The 25,772-nt window shown below is 41.7% G+C and overlaps 1 protein-coding gene across 1 annotated transcript in view; it reads right to left on the bottom strand.

The window, feature by feature from the left end:
- The window catches only part of TAF2 (TATA-box binding protein associated factor 2), a 2,150,018-nt gene that overhangs the window by 569,858 nt on the left and 1,554,388 nt on the right, over positions 1-25,772 (bottom strand). The window contains exon 18 of the mRNA XM_044066916.1: positions 21,636-21,746. Within this exon, the coding sequence (XP_043922851.1) occupies positions 21,636-21,746 (111 nt within the window). The remainder of the gene's footprint in view (positions 1-21,635; positions 21,747-25,772) is intronic.

Here is a 25,772-nt window from a genome sequence, read left to right as displayed (position 1 = left end):
CTCGGCAAAACCTGCTCTACCCCTAGAGACTATATCCAACTTGTACTGTTTATTAGAATTATGCATAGAAAATTAAGTAGCAGCTTCCAAAGTGGACTGAGCATCAAAACCATTAAAAAAAGCTCCAGAAGAGGCAACTGCCCTACTAGAATGATAAGGAACAGAAAAGTGAAGCTACTTACCAAGAAAAGAATAACAAAAAGAAACGGCTTTAGAAATCCAACAGGAGATGGTTTGCTTAGAAACAGTTAAACACAATTTCTTGGCATGAAAAAAAAAAGGCTGCTTAAATTTCCTAATAGCCTTAATCTTGTCTAATTAAGTCACAGCCAGCAAGACAGTCCTTCACGTACACAAATTCATGGTAGAAGCTGCCAGTGGTTCAAAACGTGGCTGCGTCAGCTTTTCAACAATATTAAGGTCCCAAGGAGGAGGAATTGGCTTTCTTGGAGACCTAATATGAAGGACATCCTTCAAAAATTCTTTAACCTCAAATCTAGAGGAAACGGGTGGATCTAAAGGCAGACAAGCAGAAATGGCTAACAGATTAGGTTTAACAGATGAGAATGTCAGGTCAGTAGTGAGGAACTTACATAAGTAGGAAAGAACTGTAGGAATACCCACCAACAGGGGGTCATGCTCATGTTGATAACACTAGACAGAAAATCTCTTCCATTTAACAACATAACATTTTATAGTACTGAGTTTTCTGGCCTCCTTCAAATCCTGAAGTATGTCCCCGAAAAAACTGCCGTTGAAAAGAAATTAGAACCCTATCGCCCAGGGAGTCAACTGTAGGGTCCAAAGATGAGGGTGAATGAAAGATCCCTTGTCTTGAGTGAGAAGATCCATCTGGTGAGTTAACTTGTGATTGCCCCTAGCCAAGGGAAAGAGAGAGGGGAACTAATGCTGTCTGGGCCAAAAGGGAGTCACCTGCAAGATTTTGAGCTTATTCCACATGATCTTGTGTATAACCTTTAGCAACAGAGAAAGATGGGGATAAGCATATAGGAACATCCATTTCCAAGAACAAGGCATGGTGTTCACTCTCCAAGCCAGAGGGCTTGGCAATCTGGAAAAGGGCTTGTGAAGGTGTCTTTTCAGAAGGTAAGCAAAAACATATACTCGAGGAATATCTCACAGATGGACAATGTGCAGGGAAACCTCCCTGTGAAGCATCCATTTATGAGGATCTGTCCTAAACCTGCTCAGACTGCCTGCCACCAGACTATGTTCTAAATGTAAACTGCCTGAAGAGTCAAATGATGGCAGATAACAGAATCCCAGACTATGAGGGTCAGCCTGCAAAGATGGTACGACTTTGTGCTCCCCTGCTTGTTTATGTACCATATGACAGTGTTGTCTGTAAAAATCCTGTAGGAGCCTGGAACCCAGAGAGAATGCAAAGTCTGAAGAACCAGAAACACAGCTCTCATCTCCTTGATACTGATATGGTCCTTTACCTTCTGGGGAGACCAGACCCCCTGGACTCTGACATTGCTGGAGGAAGCCCCCATCCCAGGTCTGAAGCATCTGTAAACAGCTTGTGGGTGGGGGAAGAAACCTGAAACTGAAGACCTGGTTTCACAGAAATGTGATGAATCCATCATAAGAACTCCTGTCTGAGACAATAAGGTATTAGAGGGATAAGAAAGTCCAGAAGATGACAATGCTGCAGCCAAATTACTTTGAGAAACCACTGAAACTTCCACATGGAATGACAAAAGCCATCCACATGGAATGACAAAAGCCATTAACTCACAGCTCAAATAAACCCTCTTGCAGAAATCACCTGCAAAGGAAGAGGAGATTGGTAGAAGGTTGTCACAGAGAGAGAGAGAGAGCGAGAGAGAGAGAGAGAAGACATTGGGAAGAGGAAGAAAAGCCAACACTGAAAGGGTCTGCATCCTGCATCCCAAGAAAATTTGGTCCTGCGAAAGGGTCATAATCAACTTTTTGAGACAGACTGAAACCCACACTTTGAAGAAAGAGCATGGTGAATTTGAGATCTTGCAGAAGAACCTGTTGAGAGGGGGCTGGAATATGTAAGATATTCAGATAGGGAAATATCTGAGCACCATGGAGCTTGCAAAAGACTTTGACCAGGGCAAGATACTTTGTTAAAACCCTTGGTGCTGCAGAATGACCAAAAGGCAGATACAGAACTGATAATGTGAGGAAGAAACACAGAACCATAAATACTTCCTGAAGAAAGGGTAAACAAGAATGTGGAAGATGAGGATCTTTCAGGCCCAGAGATATCAGAAAGGCCTGAGGAAGCAGCAAAGGAAACAGTGACTGAAGAGTCAACATTCTGAAAGAAGATTTTCAGAATTGTGCCGAGAAAGGAGTCCTCTTTTCTGGGGATCAAGAACATTTTTGAATAAAATCCTTTGTCCTTCTGGGATAGAGGAAATGGCTGAAGAGTCTGTTGAATCAAAAGGTCCTGAAGAGAAAGAGGAGGAAAATTGAGGAGTTTGCATGGAGGGGGCTACAGCATCCCTCAAAAAGGAGGAAGGGATTTCCATGTCAAGAAAATAGAAGTTATGTCCTTACCATAACGTTCCATGTGGAGTGTTCATCTCGCCTTTGTTCTTACACATGGGTTCGGAGCCGATCCTCGGCTCCGTGCCGGCCTCTTGCAAGCTCTGCATCGAGAAGAAGCTCGAGACAATCTAATACCCACAATCCCCCTCTGCCTTTACCTCAGATCTAGTTTGCAAGCAAACCAATCTCTAGAGAGAGCACATTCATGCTTACATCACATATGTACAGAAAGAATCTACACATAACTATATATATATATACATAAGCTAAACAGACATATATAAAAAAATATATATATGCCAACTATGTACACAACATTGTAACAGAGCAGAATGCTCCTGGCCAGGCATCAAAGAACGTTCTTCCTAAGGGTGGGAGGGTGGGACTGTAAGAACAAAGGCGAGATGAACACTCCACATGGAACGTTATGGTAAGGACATAACTTCTATATGTGATAGTGTTCAATCTCGCCGTTTGTTCTTACACATGGGTAGCGTCCCTAGCTCCTTGTTCCTGAGGAACTCACGGGAGGACGTTCTTGAGCACAGTGGAACCAAAGGTTGCCCTGTCCCTAGAAGCCTTGTCTACCTTATAATGAGAAATGAATGTATGTGGTTTAGACCAAGTAGCAGCTGCACAAATAGCATCCAGTGGTAGGCGGGCTGCATGAGCCAAAGATGTAGACACTGACCTTGTGGAATGTCCTTTGGGTTTGTGTAACAGGGTTTGATTTGAAGAATCGTAGACATGGATTATACAATCCGTTAACCATTTAGAAAGAGTTCTTTTTGTAACTGCAAGTCCTTTCCTGCTATCAGCAAAAGCCACAAAGAGTTGATCTGTTTTTCTGTGATCTTTTGTTCTATCCAAATAAAATCTTAGCTGTCTGTGAACATCTAATTTGTGTAACATATACTCCATTTTGTTGGAGTGGTTTTTGAAGAAAGTGGGTAATTCAATGGACTGATTAATATTGTTAATAGAACACACTTTAGGGAGGAAGGATGAATTGGTTCGAAGAGAAACTCTGTCAGAGTGAAAAATCAAATACGGGTGTTTGATGGAGAGAGCCTGAAATTCAGATACTCGCCTAGCGGAAGTAATGGCTACCAGAAAGAGAGTTTTCCAGGATAAAAATTTTAATGGGCAAGAAGAGGCAGGTTCAAAAGGGGGCAACATTAATTTAGATAGCAACAAGTTTAGACTCCAAGGTGACGTAGGAGATCTGACCGGTGGTCTAATATGAAAAACTCCTTTTAAAAAGGCTTTACAAAGTCTGTGAGCCATAATAGGAGCTCCACATTCTTCCACATGGAAATTCGAAATGGCAGCCAATTGAACTCTTAGTGTAGCAGGAGAAGCACCCTGATGGAATAAGTCCGTTAAGAACTCTAAAATCTTATTCAAAGCAGCTATAAAAGGATCCACATGGTGTGTATTCACCCAGAATACAAATCGCTTCCATTTGCTAGCATATGTCTTAGTAGTGGAAGCTTTATGCGAAGCCACCAAAATATCCTGGACTGCTGGTGACAAAAGATCAGACCTGGCTAAGTTGGGAATTGGAGCAGCCAAGCTGCTAGATGGAGGGACAGAAGCGCGGGATGGGGAACCCCTGATGGGTGAGTCAATAGGTCTGGCTCTGGGTCCAGAATCCAGGGTCCCCGAATGCAGTGTATCTTCAGGAAGGGAAACCAAATTTGATGAGGCCAGAATGGGGCAATGAGGATTATTGTCCTGTGTAGGTTCCTGGCTTTCTGGAGAAACTTTGATATCAGAGGAAATGGAGGAAACGCGTACAGGAGTCCTGGGGGCCAATCGTGAACCAGTGCGTCCCTGGGGACTTCCCCTGGAGGGGGTAATAGGGCAAAGTAGCTCCTGCATTTGGCGTTCATTGGAGACGCAAACAGATCGCAGGAAGGCTGGCCCCACGTGCGAAAAATCCTTTTCGCCACTGACTGTTTTAGGGACCACTCGTGCGGTAACAGAATTGCTCTGCTCAGCCTGTCGGCTATGACGTTGGATGACCCCGGGATGTGCGTTGCTATTAGAAAGCGACCCGTGGACTCCGCCCACTGCCAAATTCTCATGGCCTCTCTGCATAGCTGATAGGACTTGGTTCCCCCTTGCTTGTTTATGTACCAGACTACCGACATGTTGTCCGTCTGAACTGCAATAGTCCCTAGAGGAAGAAGGGGAGCAAAGTGTTGCAACGCTAGAAACACTGCCCTCAACTCTAGAACATTGATGTGCAGATTGTACTCCAAATTGGTCCATTCGCCTTGGACTGTCTGTCCCTGAAAGATGCCCCCCCACCCTATCAGGGAAGCGTCCGTGGTCACCGTAACTGTGGGCGTGGGTAGCACAAACGGTCTCCCTTTGGAAAGGTTGCACACTTGAAGCCACCAGTTCAGATCTGTTTTGCATGTCTTTGTTATAAGAATCTCGTGTGTTAGAGGTAGTTGTTGAAACGACCATTGTGCAAACAGCAGCCATTGTAGGACTCTCATGTGCAGCCTTCCCAGGGGAATTGCAATCAGGGAGGCTGACATGAGGCCCAACACCTTTAGTACTAGCTTTGCAGGAGATTTCCTTGACAAGAGTAGAAGACGAATATGAGTCTGAAGAGATAATATCCTTTCTGGGGGAAGCCTCAGAATCAACTGACATGTGTCTAACTCTGCTCCTATGAACAAGATGTTTTGTGATGGCTGAAGTAAGGATTTTCCGAAGTTTACAGAAATCCCTAGGTGAACACACAGTTGAAGAACAAAGTCTCTGGCCTGTAGTAGTTGACGCCGGGTGGTGGCAGAAAGGAGCCAGTCGTCCAGATACGGAAACACCTGGAATCCCTGGCGTCTCAAGTGAGACGCTACCACTGCCATACATTTGGTGAAGACCCTGGGGGCTGAGGTCAGACCAAAGGGCAGGGCTCGAAATTGAAAGTGACTGGCCCCCAGCCAGAAGCGCAGATGATCTCTGGATGCCCTGGCCATTTTTATGTGGTAGTATGCATCCTCTAGATCTATTGAGCACATCCAGTCATCCTTCTGTAAGAATGGAAGGATCGATTGAAGCGTGACCATTCGGAACTTTTCTTTCCTGACGAAGGTATTGAGGTAGCTTAGGTCCAGAATGGGCCTCCAGTCCCCTGTTTTCTTTGGAACTAAAAAGAACCTTGAGTAAGTCCCGAATCCTTGCTGGTCCGCTGGGACTGGTTGGATGACTCTTTTCTCTAGCAGCTTTGAAATTTCTATAGCTGCTGGCTCTCACAGATGGGGCGGTACATCTGGGAGTCTTTTCTTTGGGATGGGCTGAGATAGAAAGGGTATGTTGTAACCTCTGGTAACCACGCTTTTTACCCACTTGTCTGTAGTTATGTCTTGCCAGGCCTGAGGGTATAAAGCTAAGCGACCCCCGACTGCCTCCAGAGCAGGACAGTCGGGCCTCCTCTCAGGAGTGCTGGAAAGGTTTGCCAGGGAGGTTATCCCTGTCACCTTGGTTTTGCGGACCCCCTCTGCCGCCAGGGCGGCGTCTTCCACCTCTGCCCCCCCCTCTGCCTCTAGAGGGGGCATCACCCTGTGTGTTTGGGAAAGATCCTTGGTGTTTTCGAAACCACATTTTCCCACCACGTTGCCCTTTGGGGTACGGTCTGGAAGGGGTGGAAAAACGGACTCCGACAGCAGACAGAGTCTTTCCCTCTTGTTCACACCGGGTAAGGGTCTCCTTTACTTTAGGGCCAAAAAGTGTGGCTCCATCAAATGGGGCGTTAGTAAAGGAAGACTTGAAGGCTTCCAGAACATAAGCGCATCCAGGATTGCCTACGAAGAGCAATCGCTGAAGCCGCTGCCCTACTCGATCCTTCGGCTGCGTAGGATATCAGCCTCATGGACGAGTTTACAATGGATGTAAGGGTGTTGAGATGCGCTGTAACTTTCTCTGAAACAGCAGCATCTGTAGTACCCTGGAGGGTATCTCCCAACTCTTTGACTAGATCCCTCTGTAAACGTGTAAAATGAGTCAAATAGTTCAGGGAGCATAGAAAGCCGCTGAACTGAAAATGCGCTTCCCGTATCTGTCCATGGTCCTAGAATCTTTGTTAGGCGGATGGACAGATGAGGAAGACTCCGACATCTCCTTTTTCGTGGCCGCTGCCACCACCATGGCGTCTACTGGAACTCCTTTGGTGAGGTAAGCCTTGTCCTGTGGTGCCGTAATGTACTTATTTGGCTTCCTAGGGACTGGTTCCACCGTGTCAGGTGTCTCCCATGCCCTTCGAGCAATCAACTCCATTAACTCATCGAAGGGCGGAGTGACCCAGGAGGAGGAAGGGCGAGCACCAAATGCCTTCAGCAGAACTGACTCATCCTCAGAAGGGGGAAGGGACTGCCAGTCACCTCTCTGCTTCAGGATCTCCAATATGTCCGAAAAGGAGACATCTTCCGAAGGTGACTTAGGGGACCCCTCTGACTCATCTAAGTCAGTATCAGATGTCAAGGATTCCTGTGGAGAATCCAAGTGTCTCCTCTTACACAATCTCTTCCTAGGGGCTTCTTCGTGGGGAGCATCCGAAGAAGCCTCGGAGGAAGAGGGGGCACCCTCCAGGGGTGGCTGAGACACTGGTGCCCGACGCTTGGATGTGGCCGTGGGTGCAGATGAAGACAAAGGCCCTTTATGGGGAGGAGAGGTTGCTTCCACTGATGTGGTTGTCTGGGTAGACAACACCTTCCTCATCAGGTCGAATGCTCCCGGGTCCCGCATCGAAGAGTCCCCCGGTTCCGAGGAAATGGGAAGAATCCCCGACACGGGCACAGAAGGCATCGACCCCGAGGACGGAGCCGAATCGATCCGCGCCGAGGCCCCGAGGGGAAGAGTCGGAACCGAAACGTCGGTTCGACTCTCGGCCCCGGAACCCAGGACAGACCGTCGGCTCCGAGACTCCGGTATCGGTTCCGACGGAGTCGAGGTGAGAGGAACAGACAGAGAAAAGGACGGTTCTGGACCCGAGGGCTCCACAATCAGTAGATCAGCCTCTTCCGGCTCCAAAGACTGAATCGGTCTCGGAGGAGGAATGGATGGAGATACAGGGAGGCCTTCAAGTTTCGACACCAACTGGGTGGAAACCGAAATAAGTTTGGAGAGGGCCGAATGCTCCAATAACTTCTGCACCACGCGATCCACATCGATATCCGAAAGTTTGGAGGAAGAACGGGTCGAAGGAACCGAAGACGGAGCCGACCTCAATAAGGTCGAAGGAGGGAGCTCCATCACCGGTTCCAAGACTCGAGGCTCAGGGACCGACACCAGTTGAACACTCGGCCCCGAAGTCTGTGGAACCGGTGATCTAACCTTTGAGGAGCTCGGAGCCGATGACTTGGGCTCCGACATCTTCGATTCCTTAGAGGACTTCGATGCCTGGTCAGAAGCATCCAAAGCCTCTTGGAAAGACGGTTTCAATAGACCTCTGTCCATTAGTTTCCTGCGCCTATCTGTCATGACCCTCCCACTAAAAGAGTGACAGATAGAGCAGTCCTCTTGCAAGTGGAGAGGGCCAAGGCAGTAGACGCAGGAACTATGGTTGTCAGTGACTGACATTTTCTGGCCACACTGACAACGCTTGAAACCTGACTTCATCTTCTCAGACATTATAGGAAAAGAGAGACAAATCCAGTAATACAGTCAAATCCGATAAAGTTTGTCAAATCCGATGAAAATTGTCAAATCCGGTAATAAGTTTCCTCAACTAGGTAAATTTATGAAGGGTGTAGGCCCCGAAATATATTTAACCGATAAAAAAAAAAGTTAACGGTACCAATACTCAACGAGACCACAACACAATCATACAGCTAATACAGAAAAACATCAAATAGAAATAAAATCCTAATAAAATATAACAAATAAAGTTATATCTTAGCTTAGACTTCTCGAGCTAGCTCCCAACGATGCGTATGCAGCAGCGGCAAACTAGATCTGAGGTAAAGGCAGAGGGGGATTGTGGGTATTAGATTGTCTCGAGCTTCTTCTCGATGCAGAGCTTGCAAGAGGCCGGCACGGAGCCGAGGATCGGCTCCGAACCCATGTGTAAGAACAAACGGCGAGATTGAACACTATCACATTAACCATTTTGGATAACAAACCCCCCCCGAAATCTGTAGTGATGTGTTGCTAAACTGGAAAACAGTGCTAACCCATGAAAAAATGGCTGGCTGGGGGGAAGGTTGAATGCCAGACAAAGGCAGACTTGTCCGGAAAGGAAGACTTCAGACTCCTACAATCCTAAGTAGGCTTCTCAGGAAATACTCTTTTGAAAGGTTTCTTACCCTTCAAGGGTTGCTTAGGATCCCTATGCACAAAAAGGGGTCTAAGAAGGGTAGTGCCTTTGAAACTTTGATGCAGGGGACAGAAAAGGTTCCTTTAGGTCCTGCATAACCTTCCTTAATGTTTTAAGCTTTTAAGGAGGTCTGCAGAAGCAGAGTCAAACAGATTTTGGGTGTCCAAGGGAAAGTCTAACAACTTGGCCCTAATATCCTCAGGGATAAATTGCAACTTGAGCCAGGAATACCTGCTGAAAACCAACCTTGACCCATCTGCACCAGAAGGGGCATCAGCAGCATCACCACTGCATTTGATGGAATGGTGAGCAAGCTGTGAATGAAAAACCCATTAAGGAAATAGCACAGGACTTTGCTTCAGAGTCAGGCATGTCAGTCAAAACACCCTCAAGCTTGGACAGCAGAGCCAGAACATACCTGGTCATATTGGTCTGGTAATTTATGGCTCTGAAGGTTAAGGTGGTAGAGGGACATACCTTCTTACAGTACCTGTATAAAGCCCTATTATCTACAATGTGGTATAAATGCAGAGTGGGTATAGAGGTGTGCAGGTTTACGGGGGATTCCCCACCTTCAGAAAAAGATTTTTAGTGGGTTTCTTTTAGGATTTTTGACCCACTGGTTTTGGTATTCATCTTTTGAAAAATGGTGAATTAAAGGAGTGTGCTGTGATGACTTACAGGTTAAACTAAATGGGTTTTTGACAGCAAGTCAAATGGCAATTTGGTTGACTGTGTTTTTTGGGTGGGTAAATCCACTAATTCTGAGAATTTTAAATTTTGCTTTATTTGAATGGTGGAAGTTTGAATGTTAATAGTGAGTGGGACTTGGTTGGAAGTGACAGAGTATTTGTGGGTTAGGCTTAGGTTAGGGGTTAGGTAAGGGAATAGATTGTGTGGTGTACATGTGTGACTGTTTGTTGGCTAGGTTTAGCTTTAGGGTTAGATAAGGGGATATGTGCATTTGTGTACTTTTGTGTGTGTTCTAGTATTTACAAGACAGGGTCAGAATAAGAGCTCTAGGTAAGGGGGATAAGTTTGATGCAGACTGTGTGACTGAATGTTTTGATGTGTTGTGTGTGTGTGTGTGTGTGTGTGTGTGTGTGTGTGTGCGCGATTTTATCGAACTGGAAAAAGTTTGATAGTGTGGTCGTGTACATGTTTGTGTGCGAGTGTTTCTGATTAGGGTTAGAGTAGGCATTAAGCTTGGGTATAGATTTACTGTTGTGGGTGTGTATGGTACATGCGTCTGTGTCAGAGTGTTTTATGCAGTGGTACTGTTAAGGAAAGGAATTTTCATAAATTAATGTGTAGGGTTAGGGGCAGAGGCAAGCTTAAGGTTAAACATGAATAAGGTAAGGCGCAGGTGGAGGAGTCCCTCTTCCCACCTTACACGTGTGCTAACCTTAACCCTAACCATTAACTTATGAAAACCCTTTTCCTTAAAAGTATCAACTATTCAGATAAAAATTGATCTTATGTGTTTGTTAGGGGTAGAGTTTAGAGGTTGAAAGTGAAATGGTCTACTGTCTGTTTTCAATTTCTTCAGCTTCACGTTTTGTTGTTCAGATTACTTTGTGCTCACAGTACTAACATCATTTGACTGTCTTTCAATGCTTCAGTACGTTGACAGTGTGTCGTACAATCATATATGATTACTATGATAGAGTGAAATTCAAAAGCGCTGAAACTTAAACGATTGATGGCAGAATTTCAAACAATCAACTTATTTTTTATTTATTTGCATATTTTACCTATTTGTTGGCCAGATATGCCTACTGGACACATTGTTTCTTTTCAGGGACGACCCAGGACTATTGTCTACTTAACAGACTCGTCCAGAATCACATGGTAAGCAAATGAAAGTGGAAAGAATCAAACCCTGTATCATATGCACAAGAAGCAACTCATTAACATCTCAGAGATTTTGTCCTCTGTATAACCGCTCTTTTTCTCACTTCGTGATCCAGGTTTGATCATATGGAACTCCTATCTGGCCCTATGCACATACAAGGCTACTGTTAATGTTTGCATGCATTAGTAAGGATGCCCAAGGGTGGGCTTTGTACTAGTTTACTAGTACTTGCAACTGTGACGTCCTCTCTCTAGGCCAGTAATCGAGGAGCCTGAATCCTCACCACTGACACTGGAGAGGGATGCTCACTTGGAACAAAAATGGATACACCCAGTTTTTCCTAATGCAGCTCTCTGCATCAAGCATAATTTCCCTTAAGAGCACACAGGGAACAACTGCAGTCCGGGGTCTGAGTTTCTCTCTCTCTCTCTCTCTCTCTTCAAGTCCCCAGTAAGACTCCCCACTGGAACAGCTGTTGAGTCCTCAGAAGAGTATCCAAGCCAAGTCCTCAAGTACCCTCTCTGTGAAACCAGTACTTTGTGCCCCTGCTCCAAGAAGCTGAAACACACACTCTTGGAGATTTGATTTACACACACACACACATACACACACCTGGGAAAGGCTGGCACAGATTTACTAGCTATGCCCCCCTTTTGCCCAGACTATAAGGTAGTTACTGCCAACGGACACCCCAAACCCAGCTACTCTAAGGCTCTTACAAGGGTATCCAATTACACTGAGTGAAATGAAAATTAGTACAAATGGTGTTTTTACCAATGCAGTATGGCTTTCAGGATTGGCCACAGAGTCAACAAATAGATATGAGTGCTCTCAAAGTTTAAAATATTCTCTACAGGACCAGCCATAAAGAAAAGTTTAAATATATTTAATAATAAATAATAAAAGGATATGAAAATTCCAACTATCTATTTACAATAAACAACAGAGTTTCAATCAAAGGAAATATTCAAATAACACAGATGACTAGATTCACACAGATAGAGAAAAACAGTACTCAACTAATTTCATTATATTTTCCTAACTAATCTAAAGAATTACTATTCTCTGGTCACTTACTAGAGCAAGGCAAGATGAAGTAGGTGAGAGGTCTTCTTTCTTTTCAGGTACCAAAAACAGAGTGCCTTGAGACTTCAGTCTCATCTAAAATTAAAATATCATTACAGAGCTGGTTTATACAACGACATCACACATACATCTGGCCATATGACTTCTATTTCCGATCAGACCTCCCAACCGCCCCAAATTAGTTTTGGGGAACAAATGAAGGGGTGCCACGATTCCCGAGTGGCACCCCTTCATTTCCGATTTCTTTGCTTTTTTAACATTTTTTAAAATTTTTTCACTGTCAGAGCTGACGTCATCACGTGCACGATGACGTCAGTTCTGTCAGCACTACCAGCCAGTCGGAATTGAGCTCCTTGAGCTCATGTCATCATTTCCGGCTGGCTGCAAGCAGTTGCTGCATTTGAAAAGCTTGCCGCCGGTTCAGAGAGAAATGCTTAGCTGCCTGCCATTTGTTTTTAATCTGGGACTTGTATTGCCCGAGAAAGAAAGCTGCCATTTATGCTGGGACTATCTGAGAAAGATACAATAAAGAAAGGGTACCTCCTAATGCTAAAGTACAGCTATCAGTAACAAGTAAAAACAGTATTCAAAATGAAACGCTGTACAACAATGGCCAATGAAGTAAAGTTCTCTTGGAGAATAGGTAGTGTGGTTAAATGATATAAAACTTAAAAGTGCAACATATATAGCAAAAAACTTGCATACATTTCCAGTACTTAAATTAAATGCAGTTACAAGATATTCACGCTGTGAATGCAGTTATACCATAGCGAAATGATGGCTCCAAAGTTTCCAGTCTTATGATGGCTTCAAAGTATCCAATCTTTTTGGTCTGATATACAAAGTATCCACACTGAAGATGTAGTAGCTGCTATGTGAATGTGATGAACTGTGACAACAGCTTAACCAGTCTAACATATCAAATAAAAGCTTCTAGCTTTAATGGCAGTTAAAATCCTTTTATTTTAGGAAAAGTTAAAATCTTCATGTCAAGTTAAAATCTTGATGTAGAATAATACAGTCCCCTATGTATTCCAAACGATAAGCGCTTTCGGTATCTTTTTCATATCGTAGAGATTGGGACTGAAAGTTCCTTTTTATAGTGTTTGCTTCCTTTACTTTTGAGACAATCATTCAAACATCACACTGTCAATCAGCTATTTAAACGCACCAATCCTCTTTCCTCTCAGCTGGGGGTTCATAGGTTCATAGGTTCATAGGTTTATACTAGGCTATCTGCCCTAAGGCATTTATAAGCCTAGCCCAAATTATTGTGGCTTACGCCACCCCTTATATGAAAAAATACTGTGCCCATTAGTTTGTTGTGCCTCTGTCCAGCAGTGACACAGAGATGATTCCTGGGGTAAACCTACGATCTCCCATCCACAGGTCTAGATTTCTCTTGAACAGAGTCAGCGAGGTGCTCTGCCTCACATGGACCGGGATTTTATTCCACAGCATAGGGAGTCTCTGAGTGATAAATCTATCCCTCCAGCACGTCCTATTTATATCCGTGCTAAGGTTTAAGTCGCTTGCTCTAGTGGTTTTGGTGGATTTGGATTTTTTGAGGTGGAGCATGTCCATTAATTCCGGGTTGGACATGGCCTTGTATGTCAGGCACATGTCACCTCTGAGCAGACGGTATGCGACTGAATAGAGCTGGAGTTTCTTCAATCTGGCAGCATATGACAGATTTTGGAGTCCCTTTATCCTTTTGGTGAGGAACTTTTGGGGTCTCTCCAATTGCTGCAGATGTCGGGTGAGATGCATCTCGAATGGGGCATTGTACTCAATCATTGGTCTGATAAGTGAAGAGTACAGGGGAACAATGACCTCACTAGATCTGGATGTGAATCCCTTCATGATCAGGTGGGCAATGTAGAAGGTCTTTCTAACCACTTTAGCAATGTGAGTGTCAAAAGAAAGGCCACTGTCAACCTGGGTCCCCAGGTCCCTGATAACCTCTTCTGTGCTTAGTGGATTGCCACCTATATGGTAGCTTGGGGTTACCTTGTTTTTCCCGAAGGGTATGACTATACATTTTTTGGCGTTTAACTTCAGGCCATGGCTCAGGCACCAGCTATCTGTTTCCGTGAGTCCCTTCTGAAGGATATCCGTGTCCGATGCACTTTCCACTATGGCGCCCAGTTTGCAGTCGTCTGCAAACTTTGTCAGCCAAAGTCCTCCCATGTTGGCCTGTACTTCTGAGAAGTAGATGCCAAACAATAGGGGGCCAAGGCCTATACCTTTTGCTTTTGAGGGGTGTGACCAGTCATGAATTATTAAGCCAGACACACCTCCATGTTAGCGGATAGTTGGTCTTCTAGCTTTTAGTATAGGTTTCAGTGGGATGATGTTATTCAAGCCTGGCTCAATATCAGCACGGCGGTTCACAATCCACTTACTCTCCCTGCATTCAGTAATATTTTCAATGTCGCCTTTCCTTATTCCACTATATACATTCTCTATCACCTTATAAGTGAAAGAATGACCGACATTTCTTTCAGCATGCGTTGCTAAAGCATTATGTGGATCTTTATTGGTAATGTCTCTTTGATGTCTCAAAATGCGATTTTTTAAATATCTGATTAGTTTTCCTACATAGAATGCAGGGCACAGTTTACAGGTAGCCATGTACACCACATTGGGGGTTATACAAGTGGCTTTGACATTAAAGGTGTATTTCTTCTTTGTCCTTGGATGTTCAAATTCGTTATTACAGTCAATCAGTGGGCATGCTGTGCAGTGGCCACACTTGAATGTGCCTTTATGTCCAACGATGTTTGCTAAACCCATCCTTTGTGCAAAGTAACCTCTTTAAATTTTTCTTATTCTTGTAGCCAAAGCATGGTGTTTCACCTACAATGTATTTTAACTTGGTATCCTGGGTGAGGATTGGCCAAAACTGCCTTATTATGGATTTAACTTGTGTGTTGTCTGTGCTGTAAGTTAACATCACTCTGGTGGTTATGTCTTCTGTCTTGTTTTTCTTTGGGATAACTTCTTGAATATTCACATCTTTTTCATTATAGCCTCTCTTTATTAGGTTTTGTTGTAGAAACAAAATTTCCTTTTCTCTTGTCTCATCTTTGCTACATCTTTTATGTATTCTTTGTGTTTCATTTCGCATAATATTTTTAGTGACATATTTAGGATGCATGCTGCTTTTCAACAAGTAATGATTTTTCCATGTATTTTTTCGGTGTAATTCGGTTTCCAACATGTTTTCGTTAAGAATAATATTCACATCCAAAAATGCAACTTGATTATGAGAGTGTTCTGCTGTAAAGCTTAGAAAAGTAGTAATCCTATTTAGATATTGATGGAATGATTCAAATTGTGGTACGGTTCCTTCCCATAAAGTAAAAAGATCATCCACAAATCGACCATAAAATTTGATGCATTCATACCATGGATTATTTGAGTTCAATACATGCTCCAATTCCCAGTCCACAAGCACAAGATTTGAGTAGCTGTTCGCACAAGGGGTGCCCATGGCTACCCCCCATTTTTGCCAATAGATTGATGTACCATACACAAAATAATTATTTTCCAGTATTAAATCTAATAAAGCACAAATCTTATTGGTTTCATTAACAGTTTTTTTGTGGCTTAAGATCTTTCTTACAGCTTCTACGCCTGCTTCTTTGGGAATGGAAGTGAATAAACTATTCACATCCAGGGTGGTCACAAGTAGGTGGTCATAATCAGTAATGTTATTCATGGTTTGATTTATCTTTCTTAAGAAGTCATCAGTATCCTGCAGAACTGTATCAAAATATTTTAAAATAGTTCTCAATTCTTTCTCCACAAATAGTGACATTGTTTCTGTCACCCACCCTTGTCCTGCTACTATAGGCCGTAGTGGAGGGTTATGAAGGTCCTTATGAATCCTAGGAAGTCCATTAATATTCGGAACAGTGGGTTTTGTGATGTTCAAAAAATTGTAAAGGTCCAGATCTACTTGGCCTTCAGTCAACATATCCTGAAGTAAGGAAGACACTTTTTGTATAGTTCGATTTAACTGGATTGGTGTAACTCTATGGTATGTCTTTTCATCTTGTAACATGGTGGTCATTTTCTTCTTATACCAATTAGTATCCATAACAACTATAGTACCTCCTTTGTCTGCTGGTTTGATTACCACATTCTCATTTTGTTGTAAGTTGCACAGGGCTTGTCTTTCTTCATACGTAATGTTTCTATAATGTTTAGTATGCGTGTCCATTCTTAACTTCTCCACTGCATTATTACACAGCCGCATGAATAGTTCCACAGCAGGATGGGCTCCAGGTACAAATGTACTTGGTTTCCTTAAGGTTCTAACTTGTTCTGTGTTTGTGCCATAAATATTTCTTAATGTCACATTATGTCCAAAATGCTTTATGTCTATAACAAATTCATTCAGATCGGATCTTAAAGAGGGTATGAAAGTTAACCCCTTCTGTAAAACAGAAGTTTCTGCTTGGGTCAATTCATATTGAGAAATATTCACCACTATAGAACTGTTTAATTCAGTATTTTCTTTCTTTTTCTGTCTTGACTGTGAGTTTGTGGGTTCTTGTAACTGGTTTGATTCAGAAAAAACAGAAGTTGTGTGGTGATGGGGAGAAATGTACTCCCTTTCTTAGGAATGGTTCCTGTTTCTGAGGATGTTTCAACAATCCTATCTGCTGTACTGGCCACAGGTGTCCCTGTAATATTGGTAGATGTATTCAATGTGCCAGCTGTTTGCTCCTCAGTCCCAGTATGGTTTCTAGACACAGATGTGTCATTCCTAATGGATGCAGGATGTCTGGTGCTAGGGTTAAAGTGATTTGTAGTAGCCCGAGAAAGAAAGCTGACATTCATGCTGGGACTATCTGAGAAAGATATGCTGCTGTATGGATTAAGCTGCTGCCTGCCCAACAAAGGTCTGCCGTTCAGGACTGGTATTAGGTAAGGAGGAACAGGAAGAAGCTGCCATTTGTTTTCTGCTCTTCATTTTGAATGCGAGGACTGCTGTCATTCGTTTTAATCTGATGTATTAGGAGCTGCCATTCGTTTGTACAAAGGGTGTGTGTGTGTGTGTGTGTGTGTGTGTGTGTGTGTGTGTGTGTGTGAGAGAGAGAGAGAGAGAGAATGCTAGAAAGAAGAAATACTACCTACAACATGGTTAGGAGTAGAAAGAAAACAAGTGGAACATTTTCTTGTTTTGGTTGCAGGCAATGTAAAATGATGGTAAATAGTCCTTATGTGGCAAAAATATTTAAAAAAAAAATGCTATAGCTCGTTTCAATAGCAGGCACACCTTTGGTATCAGTCAATTGACTTATTATGCTCATTGCTTAGCATGTGACTGTTTTTGTATAGGGAAAGGAGGAAACTCAAGAAGGAGTAGGTAAGCATACAAGTCTTAAGAACAAAGGTGAAATGAATTCTTTATACAAGCATGGTACACAAAATGTGGACGTTTTTAAAAGATTTACTTATTTTGTACGCAAACAGGTAATTAATGATTTTAGAGGTGGAGATTCAGAAGCAGATAATTTGGCAGTTTCATTTTAATTCATTTAGAACGCCATAGATAAATGGTTCAGTTAATTTTGTGTTTTCCTTAAGAAAGGGAATCCGCATTATTAATTTAATGATGTTTTATTTGATAGAACTTGCTATGTGATCTTATCAAGTTTGTATTTAATTGGATGTTTTAAAGTTGCGTTTATCTGATGAAGTTCCTTGCACATTCATTGGAATGAAACATTTAGTTATTAAAGGTGTGTTATTGGAGTTTGCATAAGCTTATCAGTTCTCATACATTACAGGATGTTATCAGAAACACATAGTACATTGTGCGAACCTGCTTCTAGCAGGTCTGCACAACGTGATAGGTGCTTCTGATTCAGACATTGCTGTAGCACTAATGCATTATGCAGCCACAGGTACGTAGTGATACATCAGTCTACCAGATATGCAAATATGGTAGTCTGGAGGGGCACAGCTAATTCAAACTAGTCATGACTGCTTCCTTAGAGCCTTACAATGGGATCAAAATACCTCAGCAGAGCATTTCAAAGACAAGTTCTTCCCTTCTTTTTTGGAATGAAGCAATGGGAATTTACACTTTACAGTGTGGTGTGTGTGTGTGTGTGTGTGTGTGTGTGTGTGTGTGTGTGTGTGTGTGTGTGTGTGTGTGTATTATGTGTGAAAATGCCCCCACACCTGGTGGCTAGAGGTATTTAGGCTCAAACCCTGTACCTTTGGTACAGGGTAAAAAGAGCCTAAAGTCCATAGCCACCACCATTTGTCAGTTTTACCCAGATTTTGTGCTATGAGTTAATAGCTATGCTGACAACAGAAGTTGCATTCCCCCATTATTGGCTTTGTTGTTTGTCCAGATTTTATGGTGAGTGAGAACTTAGTCAGTTGTAGTTACTATTCCCCCATTATTGGCTTTGTTGTTTGTCCAGGTTATTTGTGCTAAGAGGTTGAGACTTGAGAGCTATGGTGAGAAGTGAGAACTGAATTCACTAAATGCTAGCCATTAAGTTTCAGTCTTCCTATTGTTTAAACTGCTGATTTAGCATAGTGGTATGTTGCACTAACTGTAGTGTGTGTATAGTGCTCTGGGTTCAAGTTTTGCCAGTAACATAAATGGGGGTAACACAACATTTTATTCTAGTAACTTTCCAGAATTATACAAGCAATGTTTAAAATGTGTCCCTGGTTTTTTACCTTTTGCCCCCCCCCCCCAAAAAAAAAAACATGAAATTGAAAGTGAGAGAAGCTGTGCAAGATGCCTATGGCTTACACTACTGTCAATTCTGTTTATAGTTTGGGTGTGGAAGTACACTTTTATGATGGAGATGTTCTGAATTGAGCAGTTTTGTAATTATTGGTTCATGCATTTTCTTTCATTGCCTACAGTACAGCCTACTGGAAAAATGTTCATTCAAACAATAAATTTAAAATGTGCTCTGTCTAACAAGTGTGCTGTATTATACAAGGAATATTAATAAAGCTTAATAAAGTCAGGAAGGTGTATCAAAGAAAAGAACACATGTATGTTTCTTGTTTTATGGGCAAGGGGCCAGTGATTTGAAAACAGCCCAGAGGTAATCTTTATCCATTACTGGCCAGTTGTATTTTCTTTGGATATGGTGCAGGTTTCAATGCTGTTTCAATGAATGTGAGTTTCAAGGGCAGAGAAATTTTAATGCCATGTCTATTTTCATTGTGAGACAGCATTGCTTTATCAGATGTCTTTTAGTGTGTGTGCATTGATGATGTGCCTCAAAATGTAAAAATAAAATCCAAATCTTCATTGTAGAAGTAAAGCAGTATGCACACATTAGTGTTTATGGTAAATGGGGCGAAATAGCCAGGTAATGGGACATTGGAACGGCTGCAGGGGGACTGTGGTGCCATATTTTGGTTGTCTGTTCTTCAGTTTGTTTTTGAAAGTTGGCACCCCACAATTCCATTGGTGTAGGTGGGGTTACGTAATTATGTACGCAAATTAGATGTTAATCAGCGTACAGATTTGTACCTATTTTTCATGGCCCTTGTCCAGATTTTTTATGTTTCCAGGTTGAGAGGTATGGTTCCCATGCTACTCCACTGGCTAGAAACTGAACCAGAATTTAGCACGTGTTACCATACACACAGATAGGGCTTTGCTGAGATGGGTTACAGCATCTGGAAGCTAAAAAATGATAAAACACTTCCACTCTTCCTTCAGGAGCTAATAAACAATTCTCTGGCACAGACATTTTGTTTTTGGCTGCAGTCAGAACTGTAAGAAGCAATCTTTATGGCCTACATTAAATAATTTAATTTCTTACTATTTTTCAAAGTTAACTGGTTGAGATTAACCTAATTTCTTCCAGTATCCTCTGTTAAAACACATATATTTAATCAGTTACAATACAGTCAGGACCCACTGTTGGTTAATTTTTAACACAAGCAGCTTTACAAATACATTTTTCAACACAAGCATCTATACAACTCAGTTTGATACACAAATTACGTATAATTCTTTACAAAATTCCAGCTATCTGTGCTGACATATGTTAAACATCACTGCCCTACTTCTCCTGGCATAGCTGGCAATACCTCACATTGTCACAACAGCTACTTCTAGCACTACATTGGCCTCTAACCCAACCATACCTCAGGAAAACCCTTTCAGTAACACTACCAATGCAAAAGACACTTAACACATCACATACAGTAACACAAATGCATAACACTAAGTCCACCCCCCTACCTAGCCATTGCTCTAATCCTAACCTGCAAACACTTGCATGCACAAGTACAGAGACAGTCCCACCCCCAATGTCAAAACTTTCAGCATTAATAACCCCAAACACATACCTACCTTCCCTCAACCGATCTTCCTCCCTTTGACATATGCATCACTCACTGTATGAGCAATCAATCAAAACTGCACTCAAGCAACTATACATACACTTGGCGAAGTTCGTTTCACTTGCCACACCAGTGACACCTACTGGGAGTTCTAGGCGTTAGCCAAATGGAGTTCTGAGCCAGCCAAGCTTGCATGAATGTAGTGCACTTTTACTATATAGCCAAGGAGAAACTAGTGTGCTCAAGTTTTCTTTCTCTTGTGAGGTAGGAATTGTGGGCTAGGAGGAGCCACTGGGTGGGTGCGCCCAAGGTGAGAAGGTAGCCCCGCTCCCACCACCCCCAGGACCAGCAAGCTGGCCTACTTTCTTGCCAAGGAATGGAGGGCTAATGGTCATTTACAGGTAGAAAAAAATGGGTCATAGGGCTCTCAGCCCAAAAATACATAGCTCCTTTTCCTGCAGAAACCATCAGCCAAATGGCTGACAGTACAGGAGCAAAAAAAGGTCAGGTATAAGCAAGGAGAAGAGTGAGGCAAGTGGCTGCAGTGGGTTCAAAAAAGAAGGCAAGAATGGGAAAAGAAAACTTAGAGGGAAGAAGTCACATTAACTATACAGAGAGAGGAGGAATATATACCTCTATCCTCTCTTTTTCCTGACACTGGAGTTAAGCTGACAGTAAGTTGTACTTTGAAGTTAAGTTTGAGCTTTCTTGGCAGCCAAAACCACTGATCCAGCTGAAATATGCACATACATTGTAGATCCAAATGTGTAATAAAGTGACAATTATGATCTCTAAATAAGATTACTTTTTGCATACAGTTAACTCTGACCATGGTCTGTTGTAGTTATATTCATTTATATTTATAACAGTTTTCATATTTTTGTTACTGTTCAGACTATGTATATAGATATACCATGGTCTCTATACACATTTCACTAGCCCTGTTGAAGTGTACCTAGTGAGGGGGCTGCATGTGTATACAACTGCATTATTCACTCTGTAAACTAATAAAGAATATAAAATATTACTAGACAAGCAAAAGTGTGATAAAAATGTTCAAGCCAGTAAACCAAACACAGTTAGGTCTGTAAGTTTGTATGCATGTATGTAACACAAAACTGACTTGTTATATCATATCCTCAAATCTAAACAAGCAAATAAGGATCTGACAACTCTCCTCTAATCTCATCCATCTACCCTTCCCTGGTTCTTTCTAATTTCTTTTTTTCTGTTGCAAAGATACTCAAAAACAAAAACAGTACATAAATACAATGTGCACAACAAATCTGACATGCTTCTATACTGATTTTAATTGGCAAGACAAATACAAACTAGTGAATAAAACTATTTTTATCAAAATCATATATCAATAAACAAACTTGAAATGCATGGTACAGAAGGGCGTATATGAGCAATATGTTAAAAAATGATCAATATAAATGCATCTACAGGAAACATTGGTCCTACCTTATTTTTCCTGTTGTCGTTATACTTTATAAGGTCTAAAATGAACATTAAGACTTCTTTTGGGCAGAGGTTATGCACATCTCTTAACAAGGCCATAGCAACAGGCATGGTCTGCAAAAAGCAAGTAATATTAACATGTGATTACAAGCATGTTAAAGGTATAAGAAAGGAAAATTACACAACAGAATAAATGATCTTTATGGACAGATCAAAATGTTTAATCAGCTAATCAGCATTTCTATTCCCATGCATATCTAAGACTATAAGAATCTTACATGGTACAGCCTGGTAGTTTTTATGCCAAAATGTAGCTCTAGCATAACTTAACTATGTAAACAACTAACTAGAAAACAGCAATAATAAACTGCCTCTTGGATCTAGGTAAGAACAGTTAACAAAGCAGTCTAGTCGCAGTCTAGGAAAAATAGGACAGAAACACGGAAATAGAAAGTAAACAATGCATAAATAAGACTCCTCAGGATTCACTAAGGAGTAGACACATTATTTTCAGAAGAGCATGTTGCTGGCAGCCTATCAATATAAAAACAATATAGAATTCTGCTGTTTCTAACCAATGAATATCAGTCATTTTTTTACGGATGGTGTGGGCTTTGGTCTTTTTCGAGATCAAATCACTTTTTTCTAGAACTCATGCAAAAAGATTACAGCTTAATCATACTAAGTCCAACTACTTTGCATGACTCTCTCTCTGGTCTAATATTTATGATTGCTTAGTACTGTAAATATTTAACGTCAGTTTCAAGCATTATTGATTACAATACGTTTGTTTTAAGAGATATTACAAATTTCAGAAGTACTATAATACATATTTCACATTTTAAGTCTCCGTACACTGCATTACAACACAAAATATATATTTAAACATCATTTCATTTTTGTGTGTAAACTTTTAGTCATCAAGCAAGAACCCTTTACAGGGAATCATGTAAGAAGTTAACTGTACTCAAACAGACTAAGAATTACATTAACAAAATACGAAAGATTTATTAAAAAAAATGACATACTTAAATAAATATATATGTGCTTACAATTTCAAACAATATAACTGCTTTGAACATTAAAACATTTTTTAGCCTTAAGAGTTATTATACAGAGGCTACTTTCCAGGCAAAGCAGCAAAGTTTAGTGTCATCTTCATATCATTTCTTGAAAAATTTGAAGAAATATCCTGAGATACCTTTTGTGATACAATTCATACATTAATAAACACAAAATACACTTGAATCTTTTTAACAGGACAGATTCTTTCATCATTTTATAACATTCACAAAGTTGAGTGGCACATGAAGTCCCAGATGAACATTTGAATATGTAAATAATTCCTTTTTTTAACCATGGGTAAGCTTTACTACTTTCTCTGACTACTATAAATTAGTTACCAAAAGTTTTGCTTTTTTTTTGCATTATTTACATGTGATACAGTATTTTTCTTATCGTTTGTGCAACTAGGTGCACACATTTTGTTTGCATTTGCTATTTCAAATATGTATAAACTTCTGTGTTTTTGCTCACATCATGACTGAAGAGTTGGGCCAGCCTGATTACCAAGTTAACAAAAATAAATAAATTGAACAATCATATTGGCTAATTGCAAGTAACCTGCTGAAAACCTTTTTAACAACAGGTAGAGGAAAATGAGTTAAAATTCACGACTAATAATAGAAAAGTATCCAACGTAAATTATAGTTATGTACTCACCATAACTCTGCATCATTGTCTGTTTTCACCCTTTTCATCTGATGGGCCTTGGTTCCCTCCCTAGCCACTGGATAGACTTTAGGCACTGTAACTTCATCTCCTCCTATTACCCATAATCCCTGTATTCTCTTTAGTCACTTCAGATTGAGTTTGCTCTCTATTCAGCTAAACACATGAGAAAGGGATACCCAACAAGTCAGTCTCTGAGGCAAAACACAGCTACTAGAAAGTATTAAACAGGAGGAGAGTCAGAGAAAGAGACCTCTGGAACTCACAAAGCAAGACTAATAGGGAGTATCCCTCAGGGCATACCAGCAGACAGACAAAAGGAAGAGGGAATTGGAGGGTGGGAAGTTGAGGAAGGACAAAAAAGTACAGTTGTGTACACTTACCATAAATGTAGATGTTCGAGTGTATTCACTGTTGCAGTCATTACATTTGAGTAATCTGCTGGCAGGTTGCCCTCAGTCGGCCTGATTAACAAAGTCTTGGGTCCTGCATCAGTTGCTGTCCCTTCTTCCATGACATCAGGGGTATAAAATATACAGCCGATGCCATTACATCAGTCTGTCTTGCCCCAGATGTCAGGTGCCACCCAAATGGGGAGCAAATAAATTAAAACACAAAAATATACCTCCAACCAAAGCAAATACACCAAAAAGGCTTTTAAGCATAGTAAAAGAAAGTAGAGGTATAGTAAGAGATAAACAGTGGGCTGGAGGGAGGGTAACCAGGACTGCAACAGTGAATACACTCGAACATTTACATTTATGGTAAGTGTACACAACTGTACTATGTTCTTCGCGTTTCACTGTTGCAGTCATTACATTTGGGTAGATTCCCAAAGCTATGGTTGGGAGGATGGCTTTATACAGCATTAGGACCAGCTATAAGGCCCTGCAAGACTGCAGTGGCAAAGCCAGTTCTGGATTTTGAGAAAATTGGTAAATGGTAATGCTTGGTGAAAGTATGTACTGAACTCCAGATAGCAGCTTCTAGAATATCCCTGGTAGGAACACCTCTGAGAAAGGCTGCAGAAGTAGATGCAGCCCTGGTGGAATGAGATCTGATCCCCTGGGGAATAGGTTTTCCATGGTGCTTATAGCAGAAATGAATGCAATGGCTTATCCATTTAGAAATGGTTTGTTTTGAAATAACCTTCCCCTCTGCCCCAGCAGCAAATGCCACTAGCAATTGTTCAGATTTTCTTTGAAATTTAGTTCTGTCCAAGGAGAATCTAAGTTGTCTGTGCACGTCCAAGGTATGCAGAATCCGTTCCCCTTTGTTTTGTGGATTGGGATAGAAGGTTGGCAAACGAATGGACTGGTTAAGAGCCTCACTGGAAACCACCTTGGGCATGAAGGATGGACTGGTCCTCAGAGATACCCTGTTTGCATGAAAGATGATGAAAGGCTCCACTGCCATAAGGGCCTGTAATTCAGATATCCTTCTAGCTGAAGTGATTGTTAAGAGGAAGGCTGTTTTCCAAGAAAGAAATTTTAAGTCTGCAGTAGCAGCTGGCTGAAAAGGAGGTAAAGTGAACTTTTCCAAAACAAAGTTAAGGTCCCAGGCAGGGGTAGGAGCTCTCCTGGGTGGTCTCAAGTTCTTTGCCCCTCTGAGATACTGTTTGAGCAGGGGATGAGAAAAGAGGGGTGGTTCTGTGTTATAGTGAGCTGAAATAGCTGAAACGTGGATTTTAATAGAGGAAAAAGACAGGCCTTTGTGAAGCATCTCAGTTAAATATTGCAAAATCTAAGGTAAATTGGGAGTTGCTGTGCTCATCCCTAAAGATTGGTTCCAGGCACAGAATCTTTTCCATTTGTCAGCATAAGATTTTCTTGTACTAGGTCTTCTTGCCTCCAAGATGACATCCATCACAGGTTTGCTGAGGGATGCTAAGGGTGAATTTAAGTGATTAGCCAAGCTGCAAGGTTCAATGTTGGGAGGTGAGGGTGCAGAATTTGGTTCTCCTGCTGAGACAGTAAGGATGGTGTCTGAGGCAGGTGCCATGGAAATATTCATGACACACTGTGCATGAGTGGGTACCAGTATTGGTGTGGCCAGTCTGAAGCAATCAAAATCATTTTTGGTTTGTCCTGTTTGACTTTTAGTAGAACTTTGGAGAGCAGAGGCAGAGGGGGAAAAGACGTAGACTGCTAGGTTTTTCCAGCTGAAGGACAGAGCATTCACTTTCCAGGCTTTTTTGTGATGAGTTCTTGTGCCAAATTTGTCCAGCTGGTAGTTCTGGGGTGAGGCAAAAGATCTATGTCTGGGCTCCCCCATTTGCGTGTCAACATGTTGAAAATCTGTGGTTCCAGTTTCCATTCGTGAGGGTCCATGAGATTTCTGTTTAGTTCATCTGCCAGAACATTCTTCTTTCCTAGCAGGAATTGAGCTTCTAGTTGTACTTGGTAGCTC

The sequence above is a fragment of the Protopterus annectens genome, chromosome 3.part1 (genome assembly GCF_019279795.1).
Source record: "Protopterus annectens isolate FY-2018-M chromosome 3.part1, PAN1.0, whole genome shotgun sequence".
Classification (NCBI taxonomy): Eukaryota; Metazoa; Chordata; order Ceratodontiformes; family Protopteridae; genus Protopterus; species Protopterus annectens.
The sequence above is the reverse complement of the archived record's forward strand: the minus strand, read 5'-3'. Positions and strand labels throughout refer to the sequence as shown.